We start from the raw sequence: 19802 nt of genomic DNA, 5'->3' as shown, positions 1-19802 counted from the left end.
GCTGTATTGGCCTTTGCACACATACAGCTTGAGGAGGAAAAAGTGATTTAATTTAAAAGCACTGTCCAGACTGCACCTTTGCCTCTAGAGTTATGTTGCTTAACATCCACATTTAGGTTTGGCAGGTAAAAAGAGGCATTTGGCTTGACTGCAGGATTGGATACCTCTCATTGATCAAATTGGGTAAAATTAATCAATTGTTCTGTAACCAGGGTTGGTGATTGATTGATTGATTTATTTATTTATTTTTAAAAATGTATTTTAATTTTTTTAAATCTAAAAAAATCTGATGTAAAAAAAAAAGAATGTAGTTACAATATGCAAGCTTAATACTAATTGTAATTTGAACATCCCTACTAAAATGTAAGAATGTTGGGCTATATTGCAAAAAGCATAGAATACAAGTCCAGAGAAGTTATGCTATTATACAATGCCCTAATTAGACCGAACCAAGAATACTATGTGCAATTTTGATCACCTCACTGCAAAAAATACATCGCTGCGTTCGAAGATACAGAGAAGAGCCACTAGGCTGATCCCAGGAATTAATGATATGAGCTACAACTTGATTGATAGTTATTCCAAGGCCCTACTTGATATTTAGCACAGAGAGAAGAACAAGAGGGCATAAATGGAAGCTGAGTAAAAGTAAGCTTAGAACAGAAGGTAGGAAGCACTTTTTACACAGGTATAAATCCATGGAGTATTCCAACTGGGAATAGTTTCATTGATGAGACGTAACTCAGTTCAGCTAATGCGTTGCAATTGAAAAGTTATATAGTTTGTATAAGTGTTTTTGTGACGGTTCTCTCGGAGTCTTCCAAAAACATAACTTCAGTTCATTTTGTGCAGATACATGGAAACAAAGACCCGCTTTCCGACTAATGCAGTATACCGTTTACTGATCCAGTCTCTCCTAGGACACTTTCCCTTCCTCAGAATATGATTTTAGTTCTTCCTTGCTTTCCGTGAATTCGAGCACGTATGCTCTCATGGTTTCTTCAGAGCAGTTTAGCTTCCATTTCGTTCCTCAGAGCTCCAAGCCACTTCTAGCGGATGGACACTCCTCGAGCTCCTTTCATTTGTCCAAAGCACTGTTAGGCAGTACGCACGTCTGGGCAGCAGCTCTACTCTTCGAAAGTCAACGGCTTTTTGTGATTCTCTCCTCAACCCTGTGATTGGTTAGTTTGGTTAATTTGGGCAGTGCCTGAGTCCACGTGAAGTGTCTTTCTTTGGTTGTTCTCATACCGACGTGGCCCCTTGATCTCCAGTGATTCGCTATTCCGCCACCCGTTGGCTGGATTTATGACAAGGACTGGTTCTCATCTTAAGTCTCAAGGCACCCAGAATTGTCTGGCTTGTGGCGCCGAAAGAGTCATTCAGCAATCGTGGAGATAAGCCGTCTGTCTAGTATTTAGTTGAAAAGCATTCTTTGTCAGTGGGGGAGTTTGTGACCAGAAACCAAGAGACACAGAGAATGGTTTAAGATTTCCCTCAGTATTTTCTAATTCCGTTAATTTCATACCCAGAATGATATCATGACCCCCCCCCCCCCCCCCCCCCCCCCCGATGCTACACTGTATGTGTCCTCACCTAGTAAAACACCATTTATTCTCTGTTGTTGTCCTCTTCATTTTCCTCGTTTTGAATGAACGCTTAAATCATCTTAATTTGCGTTGCCAACAGGAGCACTGGTACGGGTATTAAGGAGGAATTCTTGTGCACATTCTGCTATTCTTTTTTTGTGCAGTGTACTAATCTGGGTCAGCTGTTGTTATTCCACATGTTTCAGAAGATCTCAAAACAATCTCCCTGCTCACCATTTCCCATGCTTTCTTTCTCCACTCCACCAGCTTTCCATGTACTGTTCAATCGTCAGCACGTTCAGGGAGTTGTAGCCACTACTCATAGAATTTCTGGTACTTCTGGCAACAATTTTGCATTCAACGCAATTGATTTTTTCGTTACCCTTTGCTGTCTCTGTCTCTATTGCAAGATCCAATTGATTAGCTGCTCTTCAATATCAGGAGGAGCAGGGTGACGCCCGCCACCATATAACCTTTTCTTTTTACACTGTGAGGATGTATGCTCTTGTAACTGAGGTACTTTCTTTCTCCATTACCTAATGCAACGCTCGTCAACCCCAAGTATTCAAGCAGCAGGTTGATTACCTTTCTGATCTGCAAGCTCAACAACTTTCATTTTAAAAGCTAAGTTGTAGGACCGCTTCACCATACTGATCAAGTTGTATCCGCAGAAATAAACCTCAATATACGCCTCCTTCAAATACAGTAAAAAAAAAAAAACGGCGTATTTTGAAAACTGTAGTACAGTAGTCTCCTCCTGGGTGAAGTGTTCTCTTAAGGCCGAAGTTTTCAAACTGGGGCACCGGGGTTATTGGGGTGCCCCTACCTGACTAGAAAAATACTTTTTTCTGACTTTTGGCGATTTGTAAAAGCTTTGCGGTAAATGACAGACTCGGTGGGCCTCCAGGATGATTGACTCCATCAACTACCCAGGCGGGGATCATGTTTAATCTGACCAGTCCCCATAGTTTCAGACCTATCATAGCTCAGCGACTATCGGCCAGCCTTCCTTCATTTGAAAGTGCAGCAGCGTCTGGTTTTAACCATTTCAGCTCCAGGACTTACGCATGTACGTCAAATGAAAGAGCACTTGCAGTACCATGCCGTGCCTGCGTACGTCGAGGTTTGCCATATATTTCATGTGTTTTTTTTTGTTTTGTTTTGTTTTTTTTCCAATCGGATTTCTTTGTATACATGCCTTTTAGGAGGTGAGTGGTGTGGGTGACACAGTGAATGTCCAAACAGTATTATAATTACCAACATAGTCAGTTTTTAATTGATAGTAATCACTATACTGTTATTAATTTGTGAAACCTTGCTGGTATAGGGAACAAATGGGGGATTTTCAGTCTCAAACAAAAAGGATTCGCAAAATAACACAGCGTAATCCACAGTGCTCTGGTTGTAGTACAGTGTGCTAGTCATCCTATGGTGTCTGTGCTGGCTCCATGGCTGCAGCTCTCGACTCGCTAGTCCTCTGCTACACACACAAACAAACAAAAACACAGCGCTCCGGCTGCGTCCAATTTTGTACTGAGATTTGCAGCTCAGACTCTTTCCCTCTTTGTCATAATGCCCTAGGTAGTGTTAGAAATGTGATCTGTGTTTTGAAGTCAAAAAGAGAATCAGGTCACTTTATTGTCCAGTTTCGTTCTGTGCAAACATCTGTGAAGACATTAAGAAGAGTTGAAGATACAGTAGCAAACAATCTATGATCTAAATTATATACATAGTATTTCAGTTTATTTTACAAATAAATGTTTTTTGTATTCCTTTTATATATTGTGTTTGTAATTTCTGTTTTATATATATATATATATATATAAAATGTGTGTGTGTGTATATATGTAGTTTGTTGTTGTTCATACAAAAGTAAGATATTAAAGATCAAACTTTTGTGTCTGTTTTGCGTTATTGAATATGACTATCTAGTACACAGGTGCCTAAAGGGTTAATAAGATGTTATTAATGTTAAGATATTATTATTCTATACCAATTTCAGGGGTAGAAATACCAGTTACAGTAATTTCAAAATGTGGTACCTGGAGAGCACATTCATTTTTGAATATGGAGTTGAAGAGGTTAATATCAAATACAGTTTGTTCACAAATAAAAAAAAAAAAAAAAAAAAAATAGATTTAGATACACTTGCAGTTTATCAATAGGGGGGTCTTAGCTTTTAGTTTAATTTGCAGGTTTTTCTGTGCGCAGAATGTAGAAAACAAACAAACGAGGGTGCAACATTGTATTGTACATATTTTTATTAGTTATATCAGTTATAAGTTATAATAAAAAAAAATTAAGCTGGACAAACATTACAATTACTGTTATTTGCATTAACATTAATAAACACTAGGCACTTATTAAAATGTACCCTTGTTTTTTGTTCTTTATTTTGCTTTTAAATGCAAAAGTAAGGACTTGGGGGATTTAAAAGCCCATTTAGTTGTTTCCCAGCAACACACCATAAAATTAAAATTATTTTATTACTAGTATTATTGTACTGTTGTTAATACAGTATACCTTTTGTTTCACAAACATAAACAAATTGAAATGAGTTTCAATGATCGCAAATTAAAAGCACTAAGGGCGTTTCTACTAGTAAAACCAGACCGTGATATAAATAAAAGGCATACTGTAATAACAATACTGTAATAATAGTACGGACGGTTTAATTTACGGGGTTTGGCTGTGAAACAATTCAATGGGCTTATAAATCCTCCATGTCCTTACATTTAAATGTGGAATGAAGAACCAGAATAAGTGACTGTATGGTTAATACAATTACTAATAATTATTGTAATAAAGTGTATCCATCTATCACTAATAATTATTGTAATAAAGTGTATCCATCAATAGGAGTGCATGCCTGACTGCAGCTGAGCGAGTGGCAGAGGCTGTCTCAGTGACAGCAAGAGGTAGACTGGAAGTTAGCTTAGGTAGGTTTTTATTATTTTGTTTTGCTTTGGCGTGGTCCTTAATTGTTTATTTGTCCTGAAACTGCTTCAAGCACAAAGCTACTGCCTGTGTGGAGCCTGTTTTCATTTTAAATGTGACGTTACACTAAACAAAGGATGGCAAACCTTTTTTAGTTTGGAGTGCACAAAGTCTGATTTATTTATTTATTTTTTTTGTTATATATACGTCACTGAGTGCCAAGGGTGCCAATGATTAATTAGGGCAGCTTTGTCTGTGATGCACAATTTATTCTTGTTAGGGAAGCATGAAGTAAAGAACCAGCATGGCACAATATATTCACCATCTAACAAGGGCTTGCCATGCTCTGCAATGCAACAAGAAGCTTGCAGCCACCAAATGGTTTGTTTTTTTAAAGTAATTATTAAAAGTCTGATTTTGATACCTCCTCACTGCCCTTTCAAGGAATGATTTCCTTTCGCTCTCATTAAGATCTGCAATATGTTTGTGGTTGATGTCAAAATGACGTTTTACTCTTGAGGTTCGATAAACAACACTTTCATTACAAATAACACACAGCGCTTTCCCTTTACTGTCAATCATTCCAAATGTCTGTTGGCAAGGCAGCAAGACTGATAAAAAAAAAAAAAAAAAAAGCATAAATATGCAGGTTCTTTCCATCCCTCACTCCATTTTTGCTCACAGATTATATTTATATTTTATTGTAAATTGAAACATAAAAAAGCAACAGTGATAGTACACCTCACAGGGATGCATCAACTTTTGCATATGTCCCTTTTTTATTTGGACATTAAGAATCTTTAATCATTATTCAAATAAGATCAATAAATCTTCATTTTATATAGCGTCTTTCATAGACAGCGTTTACATGGACAAGTCATAACAGTTCTCCTCACAATGTTTCTGCCATACTTTTCAGGAAATGCGTTATGCTGTTCTGATTTAGGAAAAAGTTGGCTGTACCAATGCAGATTACTCAGTTCGTAGTAATTTAGGGGAGGGGTTATTTAAATGTCCGTGTCTGCATAGTAATTAGGAAAAGAACAACTCTGAATATCATGAGGAGAGTTTCATGCGACAACAAGAATGAACACGCATTACTTGTGTGTGTCTCGCTACCTTTCGAACACACACACACACATAAAAGTATGTACTGGTAAAAAAAAAACTTCTAAGTACAAGTTTTACTACTTAAAAATAGATATGCGTAACATCTAAAAGTTTTATTTAATTAAGTGTATGTGGAAAATGTGGAAACAAGGGAGGTTACACTACAGTACAATAAAAAACAGTACGATCCTTTAGGCCTATATGAATATAAGATTGAGAACAGGTGGATGCGTAAAAATACATACGAGTTTCCTGAGCAGATTCATGCACTGGCAGTTCTATAGGTGGAGTACCAGGCCGAGCATCCTAATGTTCCTTTACACATCTGCCGGTCCCTATACCCTGCCTCGGCTCCGAGAAGCCAGTGATTGCTGGTCTGCAGCTGCGGTAGAAGTGTCAGGTGCAGAATCCGCTTAACACTTTTTTTTTTTTTAATTTAGTCTCCAATTTTTTAGTCTGGTTTTCTCCCCATTTTAGTATGCACAATTATTATCTGTATCCTTGACTCTCCACTCGCAACCCCTCAGCTGACTTGGGAAACGACAGCTGGAGCTCGCGTCTTCTGAAACGTGCTCCTGCCAATCCATCATTTTTCGCACTGCGGATCCACAGCGATGTCACCAGACCTATAGTGCCAGAGGACAACATAGATCTGGTGGCTCCACTGCAGAACCAGAGACGCCCTATCGGCCACAGGGGTTGCTGATGTGTGGCTAGCTTTGGATTCCCCTGCCGACCTAAGCCCTCCCTACCTGGGCAGCACTCGACAAATTCTGCGCCGCCCGCTAAGAACTCCCGGTCACGGTCACTTGCGATCTCCAGGCTATTTGGTACATCCTGCACTCCTTTTACAGCTATTTTTATCATGAGAAAGCTATTGACCCTGCCCTTAGTCTCGCTGACCAAAGGAGGTTCTTTTGCTATTTCACAATGTACACAGTCACACGTCACATGCCACACAGTCGTGACCATTCTGATAAATAGTGTGCATGTCTTGTATGTTGCTGCTGCATTTTGTAACGTGTAGGGGGTGCTGTGTTAATTTCGATTGACTGTATTGTTTTGCTTTAGTTTTACTAACGTTAGTTTGTCTCTTACTTTATTATTATAGTTTATTAACATACACTTGCCTATTGTTTTGCTGCTTCTTATTCAGTTCATTTCATATATTGATGCACATGCATCATGACAAGTTAATACATTATTTATTAATTAATTAATTTATTTATTGATTCATATTGTGTCTGGTGGCTAACTCCGTTTTGGAGAACACTTCTTTGTTTGCCTCCTGAGTGGTGTTCTCTTAGTAGGTGAGTGCTATACTTCTAATTACCACCTCCCTTGAATAAGCATTGCAGCTGTTTTTAGCAATTTAAAATAAACACTGCAGCATTAGTTCAAAGTAGTGCAGTATTTAAACAGATCTGTGGATCAGTTTTGGTTGTTTGTGTAAGGGTTAGGTGCATATAGACCAGGACTAAAGAGTCTGAAGAAAAGGTATATTGTACATGTGTTAAGAAAAACTGTCTTTTATTTTGTTAGCGGTAAACGGCTTAATTATCCGGTACTTAGAACTTACTGAAAGTTTAGTTTTGTTTTGTTTTGATTTGCTTATTTGGAAAATAAACATACAGGCACCGCCCTGTTTTGAAATCCCATAGTTGGCAAAACATGCCCTACTTTGCTACTATATACAGTGCATATAGAAAGTCTGCACCCCCTTTCACATTTTGTTGTGTCAGTGCCTCAGAGTTTCATGCATTTAAATGAAGATTTTTTTCCACTTATCTACACAACATACTCCACACTGTTAAGGGGAAAAACATTTTTATTGAGAAAAAAAAATATATATATATATATATATATATATATATATATATATATATATATATATATATATATACACACACACACACACACACATACAGCTCTGGAAAAAATTAAGAGACCACTGCAAAATTATCAGTTTCTCTGGTTTTACTATTTATAGGTATGTGTTTGGGTAAAATGAACATTTTTGTTTTATTCTATAAACTACTGACAACATTTCTCCCAAATTCCAAATAAAAATATTGTCATTTAGAGCATTTATTTGCAGAAAATGACAACTGGTCAAAATAACAAAAAAGATGCAGTGTTGTCAGACCTCGAATAATGCAAAGAAAATAAGTTCAGATTCATTTTTAAACAACACAATACTAATGTTTTAACTTAGGAAGAGTTCAGAAATCAATATTTGGTGGAATAACCCTGATTTCCAATCACAGCTTTCATGCGTCTTGACATTGATGTTGGGTGACTTTATGCCACTCCTGCCTGTGTGGCATGGAGCATTGTAAAACCAGAGAAACTGATAATTTTGCAGTGGTCTCAATTTTTTCCAGAGCTATATATATATATATATATATATATATATATATATATATATATATATATATATATATATATATATATATATATATATTAAAAATACAAAACTGAAATATCATAATTGGGTAAGACTCCACCCCTCTGAGTTAATACTTGGTGGAAGCACCTTTGGCAGCAATTCCAGCTGTGAATCTGTTGGGATAGGTCTCTACCAACTTTGCACACCTAGATTTGGCAATGTTTCACCATTCTTCTTTACAAAACTGTTCAAGCTCTGTCAAGTTCCTTGGGGAGCGTTGATGGACAGCAATCTTCAAGTCATGTCACAAATTTCTGTTTGGATTGAGGTTGGGGCTCTGACTGGTCCACTCAAGGACATTTACCTTTTTGTTCCTTAGCCACTCCAGTGTAGCTTTGGCTGTGTGCTTTGGGTTGTTCTCATGCTGAAAGGTGAACTTCTGTCCCCGTTTCATCTTTCTTGCAGAGGGCAGCAGGTTTTCCTCAAGGACTTCTCTGTACTTTTCTCCATTCATTTTCCCTTCTATCCTGACAAGTGCCCCATTCCCTGCCGATGAGAAACATCCCCTTAACATGATGCTGCCACCTCCATGCTTCACAGTAGGGATGGTGTTCTTTGGGTGATGTGCTGTGTTGGGTTTGCACCAAACATAGCGCTTTGCATTTAGGTCAAAAAGTTCAATTTTAGTTTAGTCAGACCACAGACTTGCATACTTCAAATGGGATTCATGGTGGGCTTTCTTGAGTAATGGCTTCCTTCTTGCCACCCTACCATACAGGCCAGATTTGTGACAGTCTCGGTCCGTCTGGCAAATGCACCAAGTCTGGTTTGCTTTCTAAACCTAAATGTGAACAACAGCTGGACTCGGTCCTTCTGCACATCGGAAACAAACTATAAAATAACCTGACTTGGAAGTAAACACACATGTCTCGGGGATGTGCATTAGGGTTACTAGACATCCTGGGAAAAGTTTTTAGGCATCATTTTTTGTCCCAGTCGGAAACAAATTATTAATTGCCCCAGTTTTGTTATGGTATATGTATATTTTTAATTTTTTTTACAAAACTGTATCCGAGTGCTCAGCAAGTTAATAGCAGAGTAATGTATTAGGTTGTATGTTGGCGCCATTCAGAAATAAAAAAAAAAAACAATCGTATGGATTATTTGTTTAATCATTCTGATGTGTATAACATGTTTTGACTCGATGACAATATAAAGAAGATAATGAGTTGTTATCATCTGCAATAAATTCCCATGATGTTTAATTTTTAAACTATTCTTCTATTTTATGTACCGGTAGTGTTATTTTTGGCTTCAGAGTTGCTACTGCGTCGGTAAGGGCTGGGCAAATCAGTACTACAAATTGGGACGAATTGGTTCCGGACTAGTGAACTGTAATGTTGCAAAACCCACGGGACTACCGGCGGGTTCTAAAGATTTTTTTTTTTTTTTTTTTTAAACAGTTACTTCAAAGATCTTCTATATAGAAGATCTTTGGTTATTTTGTACAGTCAGACTGATAAACTAGCTCAGTTTACTTCCCGTTTAGTACATGCCTACTCAGTTGAAGTGGTAGCTATAGTAACTAGTGAATACAATCATGATTGGTTCATGCCTTAAGATTTATGACTTTTTTTTTTTTTTAAATCACACATTAGTTGCTAACAAGATCAGTGACATGACAGATAAACCAATCAGAGTGGGAAATTTGCTTTATACTTTACTAGAATGGTGCAGTGGCATATAGTGATTGCAAGTATACAGTAGGCTACTATATTTTACCAGAGTTATGGCTGAGATTATGTATATATATAAAAACTAATTAATAAACAGGAGAGAACACCATAACCTCAGTGGCTATCACAGTGTTACCAAGGTACAAGGACACTACAGCTCATGCCCAGTAGAATGTTAATAAAGGTGTGTTTATTTTATTTTTTTATTTCCAACTGAACAATTAGCTAACAGTATAGTGAGGGAGCCCCCTCACATGGTAATGTCTTAATAAAGCGTGCAATGCATTTGTACTATTTTAAATGTAAACCCTGACATTATTGTTGTTTTTATTAAGTCAGCAGAAAGCCATTTTATATTGTTTTAATATAATGTTTATATTCTGTGTATACTTTTAGGCCATCAAATTTATTTGATCAGTGCTACTGTATATTGATTGTGTAATAATAATACTTCTTCAAATCAAATGCAACACTTGCAGAGTTTAGATACTGATAATGCATAGTGGATACTGTGAGTGTACAGGGTAAAGAAAAAAAAAACTAATCCTTTATATATGTGTTTTATAGATACTTTTAGGAATATTTAAATATATAAAACTAAACAGTATAAAATTGTTTAGCTAATGAAGACTGGTAAAAGGTGGGGCTAGGTTCTAGGTTCTGGCTCCTACTGTAGGCATTCATGAAATGTATTGATTAAATTAACATAGTGCTCCCCCAGTGCTTTCTTCGACAGCAATATGTAAGAATCTAAAACGTGCTATGTTAAAAGCTGGAGAAAAGGGACCAAAACAATAAATAAAAAATGAATGTGGTCCCTTTGCTTGCAGATAAGTGTGAACAGCAAGCACATTGATAGATTGTTTCAAACAAAACGAACCAGACTGGGTCCGTTTTTGAAACGCAGCCTAAATACCACTTCAGTTTTATCAAAATATGTGATTGCCTTGTGATTGCTCAGTCCAGTCAAGAAGCAGCGGCTCAGACCCAGGTCGTGCGAACGCTTTTCACACTTTCGGGTTGTCCCCAAAGCTTTAACACAGTTCTGTGCTTGTCTTCAGTAACCATTCTTGTGCTGCAGGACCCAGTACTGCTTGTGGTCTCAACCTTTCAGGCATTTCAGACAAGATTTATTTCCACTCCATTTGATTTTAAATTGGTTTTAGATAAGTTCATTGGTTTCCTTTTCAGGCAAGAGATTTGGCCTTTTTTCTAGCAGTTACTTGTGCCAAAAGAGTTAGTAGTTACAGTTGGGCCTGATTTGTCAAGGTCAAGGACTAAAATGCAATATGCCCCATTTTTTTATATTGTTAGTATTACAAAAATAATAACAAGTAACCTTTAGGAAGGCAAAGGTATGATTTAAGGTGTTTTTGTTTGTTACCAAATTTGTAACATTAATAGCATATTTGTCCTTTCACACAAACAATGGTGCAAAATGAATTGTGATACAAAAACCTTGATAAATCTGACCTGCTTCTTCAAACAAAAACAAGGTATTATCCCCAATGAAAACCACAGTGCCACGGTAATAAATGATATATATATATATATATATATATATATATATATATATATATATATATATATATATATATATATATATATATATTTTTTTTTTTTTTTTTTTACAGTAGTGTTTTTTTTTTTTTTTTTTTTAATTATAGTATAACTAGTTGTCATTACTTGAGTCAAGATCTGACTCTTCACTATCAGGTGATTCAAATTCTAAATCTGACTGTGTGGGATTTAGCCTAGATATTTGTGCTGATCTGTTCCCCACTGACCAGTGGCACTTAACAGGTTCATGTCATCCAGCTGAACCAGTCCTTTCATCTCTGCCTCTTTACGTGTCATGTTCATTTTATATACTATAAATAAGCAGGGGTGTCAAACTATTAAAATGTTAATATATTTAATATTAACACGCTTAGAAAAAAAATGAGTCATTTGTCAACAAGTTTGGCTGTGTTTTCGTTGGTGACAGTCCACTCTAAACCAATCAGTGTGATTGCTTTGCAGTCTAGTGGCACAAGCATCAGGATGGTTTATATTTGGAGAATACCCTGAAGTAAGCATCATAGTTATCTGACATCGTGAGCTTTCTACACGAGTGCAGTACATAGGGATTCCCTAAAATATTTTCTCTTGAGGACAAAATGTCTTTTTTCAGAGCAGATGTTAAACAGCCTCACATATGAGTAAAAAATATCAGCTGATATCCCATACAGCCTTTATACATGAACCCCCAATATCTCTCACAAGCACCTGGGTACATATTGTTATGATAGCACAACAAAAGGAATATGATTTATTTTTCTCTGCATTTTGCACATTTTAAAGATGTAATTATTGCTATGAACAAACAAACTGTTTTCCCAACAAAGAAAATGTCATACTTATTATAATCCAGAAAACGCTAAAGGGGACTGTGGCAAAGTGCCCTGTCCCTGTGTGTATTTTGTGTTGTATGTTGTGTGTTAATGTTGGTGTGTAGTCATTGGTACACAGGATATAAACGGGTCTGTGTAACACGAGTGTTTAAAATGTATATTTGTATTTAGGCACGAGAATTGCACAGCACTTCACGTGCAGGTAAAATGTAATAATATGTGAGCACTGGGAATTGCACTTTATTAATTCACATGCAGTTGTACCGCGACTCCAATTGAATGAAAATAAAAGCAGCATGTTTTCACTTACTCGGGGTTGGGTGAGTGGAGAACGAGTGTGGAGAGGAGAGAATTAAGAACGAGAAAACTTAACAAAGTAATTTACATGACTGTTGTTTTCACTCACCGTGTTTATCTGTTAGTCCACTGTTTGTGTAAGTGTTAGTCTGTTTATTTTGGCCTCACGTGCAGTGTGCTGTTTTTGTTACAACCTTTTTATTTACTGTCTGTTCATTTTATTAAATGCTGAGCGCAAGGAAGTGCTCAACTTCCCCAAAACTCCACCACTTTGTTTATTTCCTAGTTCCTGTTTTTGGTCTGATGTCACCCACTACAGCCGTCTTTGTGACAGGGACACTGTACAAACTCAGATCAGCGATTTAAACATTTTTAAATACTGTATGAGTTTGTCCTGCAGTCACATTCGTTCTTTTAAAAAGAAAAAAGAAATAAATAAATGTTTTTTGGACAATGCGTATCATTTTATTCCTTATAAAATCACTGCTGTTCTTGGGTCTTAAATGTAAAATGCCAGTACATTAAACAAGGAAATCCAACCAAACCACACAGTAAATGTAATTGTGATCTTTGCCTATACACATGGAAATGTTCTGTTGTACCACATGATAACACAGATCAACAACACAACATTTTGTATGTGTTGTTGTGATGTTTCATTTGTTTTTCAGTTAACCAGGGACAGTGCTGATTTATTTATGAATGCACCAATGTGTTGCTCAAGTATCCAGCATACAATTAATTGTGTCTCTAATTCCTCATACTTTTTTTTGTGTGTTTTCAACATTTGATTCATCCAGGCATTTAATCTTTCAGATAAATTGACAAGAGTTACAACATTTTGTGGCAGTACGGTTGTGTTGCCCTAGTCCAGTGTTTAAGTTCCAAAATAAATGGTGCTGATTAATGTATTACAAAACTGTTCCTGTTGTAATGACCATATCCCTTTCCCTAAAAATAACACTGCAGTCAGAACAAAATATCTGAATGAATCATCTCGTGAGGATGCCTAATTTAACTGCCGTGTGGTATTACATGTAATGGCCTTTAAATTAAAATGACATTACAGTATTTTACAGTAGGGACTACCCCACTGCATTTAAGCATCTGTGGTTTGCTTATTTTCAGTTCGATGCAAATCTCACCAAGTGGAGACGCAACCCCCCCACTTGCATCTCACAACAGAGAACACAAACAATACCTGTATAATGCAGCAGCTTGTCTTCCTTTTTCCCGCCATGTCGACACACAAGCTACACGACTTGCTTTTTTTTTTTTTTAACTGGGAGTCGCTGCGGACCAGAGATTATACTGCACATGCTGTGTATGTGTAATCATTTTTAATTCTAATTAAAAAACAGCATTATTCGTTGTACACGTCATTGTACTTGATACAATATCGTATTACATAGTCAGTCTGCCCCAAAATGATTCCTCTAAGTGGATTGCTTGATTCTTGCAGCAGAATATTTTAGCATTGTTAGTATAGGAAAGACTTTGTCCTAGTAGTTTTGATCACTATATGTGGTTGATTCATATATCCGTAATTCTTATAAACGGAGTGCACTGTATTACAATTTTAAAACTTACCTTAGCACACAGTAAATTTCATAGTAAGTAAAGCCCTCATATTTAAGCAAACTGTTTAGTTTTGCAATACTTTATTAAACAGAAAAAAGTGGTGAAAGAAAGAGAACCAGACACGAATGAAACAGTTAAATTGTATTTCAGGCACAAAAACAATGTCATATAGATCCCATAATATCAAGTGAATCAGAAGAGAAAAAATGTGAAGCAATTTAAAGACATAAGATAACAAGCAGTATTAATTGGTAGTAAATTGGAATACAGAAAAGGTAAACCACAAGGTGTGTGTTTTTTATTTTTGCATGTACAGACGCTCCTCGACTTACGACGCTTCCACTTACAACAGACGGCACATACGACTCTTTTGCATTGTTACCCTGCTTCGACTTTACAATATCGATACCTTCCATCCTCTGTGTTTCATCAACTAGCCCACGACACCTCAAGAGGGCTCGACAATGATTCTGGCATCCCAGCATCACCCCCCTCCGTCCCCCACTCAACTCAGACCAGCTTACCCGTACATCAGCGTTGCCTTCTTCCTATTCTGCTTGAGATCCCCAGACAGAATCTTTCCGTCTCAACCACAGCCAGTTCCTCTGCTGCTTCAGATAAGTTGAACAAAAGCTTTATTTGTCTAAGTCAGCGGCATTTCTTTTAATTAGCTGCAATGTAAGCTTACTGTATACATTACGAGTAGCATTAATCACATAAGCGTGTATTTTCATTTAAATTATAAAAACAAGATTACTGTTCTGTATAACACATATTGGTTAGACTACATGTGAATGTTTTATTCCATTTATATGGACTATCTGTACGATAATAGGATTTTCAACTAGTAGCTATGGTGACAACCAGTAAATTTATGCAAATTAGTACCATCAACGGTTCGAACCTTCCTTCGGCAATGTGTTCTGAATCTTCAAAGGTCAAAATGTACCCTTCGTTCTAGCCCTACAAGAGTCTAATTATATTGGATCAATGAAGTTAGATGTTGCCATGTTATTAAGTCCAATGTATGTACTGTAAAGGATTAGTCAGCTGTAGTGTTCCAAATGCAGGACTCCTCGCGAGGACAGCGTACAGCACCTGTACAGCAGACTTTTGTTTTATACAATTTTGCAGTCCTGTAACATCTCTTTATAACCCATGATTCTATCATTGAAATTAGTAGGTTGCATACCTTCATGTGTTTTCTGATTGCTTAGAAATTGCAATTTGTATCTAAAAATGTAGCCATGTCAAGAGCCATGCCAAACTTTCTGTTATTCACCACCTCTTTGTCACACTTTGCAGTTCTCTATGACTTGCACAATGCCTTGGTTTCAGCAACTACACGGTTGATGTAGCCAGTGGAAACTGGAATCCCTGAATCATCATTGGAATCCTAACATGTGATTGTGTTGAAACTGGGCATTATTGAAAAGCCCCAGGTTTTTGAACATTCTGGCAGAAATAAGAGAAGCCAATTGATTTGCAATTGCTATTTAAACTAGTACAGATTTGTTCAGTACCCAGAACAAACCAGTAATTCTAAGAGGACAGCATTTGAGAAAAAAAGAAAATACCTCTTGATAAAACTTGCTCCTTTTACAGGTGAAAAAAGGTTAATATATGAGCAAAATTATCTTAATGCATATAAAAAATAATAAAACCAGCGGTGCTTGTTAACAATACTTTAAAGTAAAACCCCCTTTAAAAGTTAGACAGCAACCAAAATGCAGAGACAAGCACAGTTAAAAGCTTGAAATGTGGCTGTCATTTAATGCTAACTTGCTAAAGAGCACATATATGAAACATACAGAGTATTGCATTAGTTTGAGACCAGGTCAGCTTGCACTGCTGGCAGCTCAAGCAATAGCTGTTTTGCAATTTTGCCCGTGGTAGATATCATTGTGGATTGTGTTTTACAAATGCAGTTTTGTTTTTTTTTTGTTTGTTTTTTTTTGTCAGCTGCAACCGGGCTATGGTGGAAGTACTGATCAGCATCATTTGGCATGGGGTGAGTGGAACAGTAGTGCTGTAGTGATGTATGTCCTTCCCCCATATTCTCAAATTTATTCAGTTGGCACTTATATCATCTGTTGCCATTATGCACTAAGAATGTGCATATTAAAAACAGTCGTCGTCGGAATCATAGCTGTTACGTGATGTCATTGCGACTAAACATTTTGTACCTACTGCATTTAGAATCTCTATCTGAAAATGGCAAGATGTGTTGACAATAAAATACCTAATGTACTCTTTCTTTTTTATTTCCCAAGTCAAGGATTTGGGATGAGCCTCAGAGCAAATTCATTTTTCAAGTAAATAAATTTGTCAAATTGAAACAAAGCGAGACGCTGTCTACACTTTTTTATTTTAGTTTATTCACGGTTATCTGTCTAAACATGCTATTAAAAATATTTGCATTGAATATTTTATGTAAATTATTTAAAGAATAAGCGCAGCGCACACAATTACTACCTGAGACTTGGCCTTAGAGTGCATATATATAGATATATAGAGAGAGAAAGAGAGTCGCGAGAAGGCAGTGTGTAAAATAAGATCCTATGCAATAGTCAGCGTGCCCGCAAACAGCCAAGTATGATCAATTCACGCCTGTGCCAAAATTAATTTGAGGACCGCTGCTCTAGAGGCAGGCCGAACTCAATTCAAGCACAATTCTGGTGCATCTTGGTTTCATAAGTAGCTCCAGCGGCAAACTGAACTAAGCTTCACAATATAGGCCTAAGGCAAACTAAATTTAAAATGCTTATATTGTGAGTTAGCTAAACATGTGTTACATTTTAATTAATTAATTTATACCCGTATACGTATTACAGCGTAGTACTAAAATAAATAAACCATGCAAATCAGTCCTTGTTTGCATAAATATTAATGTGAACACAGACTTCCACATTCAGGCAAGTCTAAAGAGAAATAAAACAACATCATGACTATTTCAATAATTGTCAGTGACAGGCTTTTATACTAAATGGGGATGCTGTGATTCGTGTTCTTGTAACTCGACTTAATAGAAATGTAGCTGGAAAAAAATGTATCGTAGCTCAACTCCCAGCAGCAGCATGGAGCTCTATTTTCAAACTGACCAAAAGTCATGCTGCATCATGGGGAATCTGCTCACTGATATGCCCTTCATACTACGGCTTCCGAAAACGGAGATAGCCCCGGTGTAGATCGTAGTGCGGCGGATAGATCATGGTCTTCTTAAGGGGAAAAACAATCCCTAAAGACGTGAAAACCTTTTAAATTCAGATTTATTATTATTATTATTATTTACAATAAAGGACACATTGATGGTTAAATGTGATTAAAACTTGTTTAGCTACATTTGTTTGACACTAGCGAACTGCACTGTGTAGGCTTGCTGTTCTCAAATAAGTTTTTCTTTATAATAACCGTATGTCATCATTTGTCTACGAAGCGACTTTTCTTTAGACACCTTTTAGAATAAGTGCGATACGCTTTCAGTTCGCCAGTATGAAACCAATTGGTTCATTGACTTTGAAGTGCGGCTCTAACGCATACTTCATTTCAATTCAGTTCGCCATGCCTCTGGAGCATCCATCTCAAACTGGCCTTAGACAGCCAGTGAACAGAGTCTGCTCAATTGGCAAAACGGCTGTCAATTAATTGTGCAATGTTTACTCAATTTTAAACAAATTTATTCCAAATATCTGACTTGCCAGGTTTCGTCTTCTCAACTCTGTACTTTTTTCTTTTTTTTTTTTTTTTAATTAAAACTTCTACGTCCTCAGGTTTTCAAAAACGCTGACAGCAAGCTGATACAGCAGCGACAGTCTGTGTATGTGATGTCACAGAACGACAATGACACCTGCAATTCTCTGACCTAACGTTACCTGGATTCAGAGCGCGAGAGCAAAATACTTTTACAAAAGAGAAACAAACAAAAGAATTAAACAGATGAGAGATTTAGTCTGTTCACGCAGGAAACCCAGTTCTGTAATTTAATGACTGTTTTTCAGCCATCTTGCCTGTTATGGCATGGATATCATTGTGTACAATACACATCACCGTGTTTTGTGTGATGACAGTGTAATCTTATTTGATTTACCTGTGAAGTAGTAGTTATATGACAGTGAGTATTACCATCATAGTAAACCTCTCATTGTTACTATGTTTGTGCTTTGGTTGTGTAAGTGGATGCTGAGATTGTGCACAGTTGCTAGGGGATTCAATTAAATTTGGAGACTGGAGATAGTTGACGGAATACAGTCTGTAAAACAAACCACCTGCTTCAACCAATACATTATCATCATGAGCAGAGGCAAGTTTCACTTCAGGCAGTGTCTGGGAGACAGCTTCAACTGCCTCATATCTGAAAATCCACCATGTGCCACAGAGCCTTTTCAGTTCAGGCCAATAGTCTTTTGAACCTGTAATCAGTGTGTAAAGATTTTGAAGGACAGCAAAAAAAAGTTGATACAGGTCTTACTTAATGGCAGGTGTTAACTAAAACAAGGTTTAGTCGGTGTGCATAACTGATTTTTTGACAGTTTCTCTTTTTTAAATATTTACAGCCAAGATGTTACTTGGTACATATTTAATTGATATGCATTTTATCCATTTTAAAACATAAACGTAAAAGATATATTTGTTGTATTAATATATTGTGTATGATAATGAAACAATATTACAAACAATGTAATGTGCATGATAATTAATATTACCAAATTTTTGAGGGTTTGTTTCCAAACAGAAAAATCATGGACTAAATTGCTCACAAATGGATTTGCAGCATTTGACTGATCGTTTATGTTCAGAACCCTCCTTCCATGAACAGTGGTGCACAATACAGTGTCTATAGAAAGTCTACACCCCCTTTCAAAATGTTCACCTTTTGTTGCCTTATAGCCTGGAATTAAAAAATGCATTAAAATATTTTTGCATTAAAACATCCTAACCCACAACTTCCAAGCGAAAAAAACATTCTAGAAATTTGTAGAAAATTAATTAAAAATAAAAACTGAAGTAGCTTGGTTGGATAAGTGTCCACCCCCCTTTAATAGAAATCCTAAATTATCTCAGGTGTAACCAATCGGCTTCAAAATCACACACCAAGATAAGTGGCCTCCACCGATGTTAAATTATACTGCTTCACATGATTTCAGGATAAGTTCAGCAGTTCCTGTAGGTTCCCTGTGCTTGGTAGTGCATTTCAAAGCAAAGACTCAAACCATGAGCACCAGGGCACTTTAAAAAGAACTCCGGGACAAAGTTGTTGAAAGGCACAGATCAGGGGATGGGTATAAAAAATATCAAAGGCCTTGAATATCCCTTGGGGCACGGTTAAGACGATTATTAAAAAGTGGAAGGTATGTGGCACCACCAAGACCCTGCCTAGATCAGGCCGTCCCTCCAAACTGGATGACCGAGCAAGAAGGAGACTGATCAGAGAGGCTACCAAGATGCCAATGGCAACATTGCAAGAGCTACAGACTTTTTTGGCCAAGGCTGGTCAAAGTGTGCATGTGACAACAATATCCCAAGCACTCCACATATCTGGCCCGTATTTTACTCAAGAAAGCCCACCTTGAATCCCATTTGAAGTATGCAAAAAATAAATAAATAAATAAAAATTCTGTAGATTCTGTAGCCATGTGGCAAAATGTTTTTTGGTCTGATAAGACTAAAATTAACTTTTTGGCCTAAATGCAAAGCATTATGTTTGGCGCGAACCCAACACACCGCATCACCCAAAGAACACCATCCCTACTGTGAAGCAAACTACAGAGAAGTC

The 19802-nt window shown here is 36.9% G+C and overlaps 1 protein-coding gene across 3 annotated transcripts in view; it reads left to right on the top strand.

Moving 5' to 3' along the window:
- LOC121313038 (chromodomain Y-like protein) overlaps positions 1-19802 on the top strand; it is a 121490-nt gene that overhangs the window by 27853 nt on the left and 73835 nt on the right. The window contains exon 2 of one of the 3 annotated variants that reach the window (XM_041245157.1): positions 15992-16040. The exons of the other annotated variants lie outside the window; for them this stretch is intronic. Coding sequence (XP_041101091.1) covers positions 15992-16040 — 49 coding nt within the window. The remainder of the gene's footprint in view (positions 1-15991; positions 16041-19802) is intronic. 3 annotated transcript variants of the gene reach the window in all.

The sequence above is a fragment of the Polyodon spathula genome, chromosome 3 (assembly GCF_017654505.1).
Source record: "Polyodon spathula isolate WHYD16114869_AA chromosome 3, ASM1765450v1, whole genome shotgun sequence".
NCBI classification, from domain to species: Eukaryota; Metazoa; Chordata; class Actinopteri; order Acipenseriformes; family Polyodontidae; genus Polyodon; species Polyodon spathula.
This window is presented reverse-complemented; position numbering and strand designations above follow the sequence as displayed.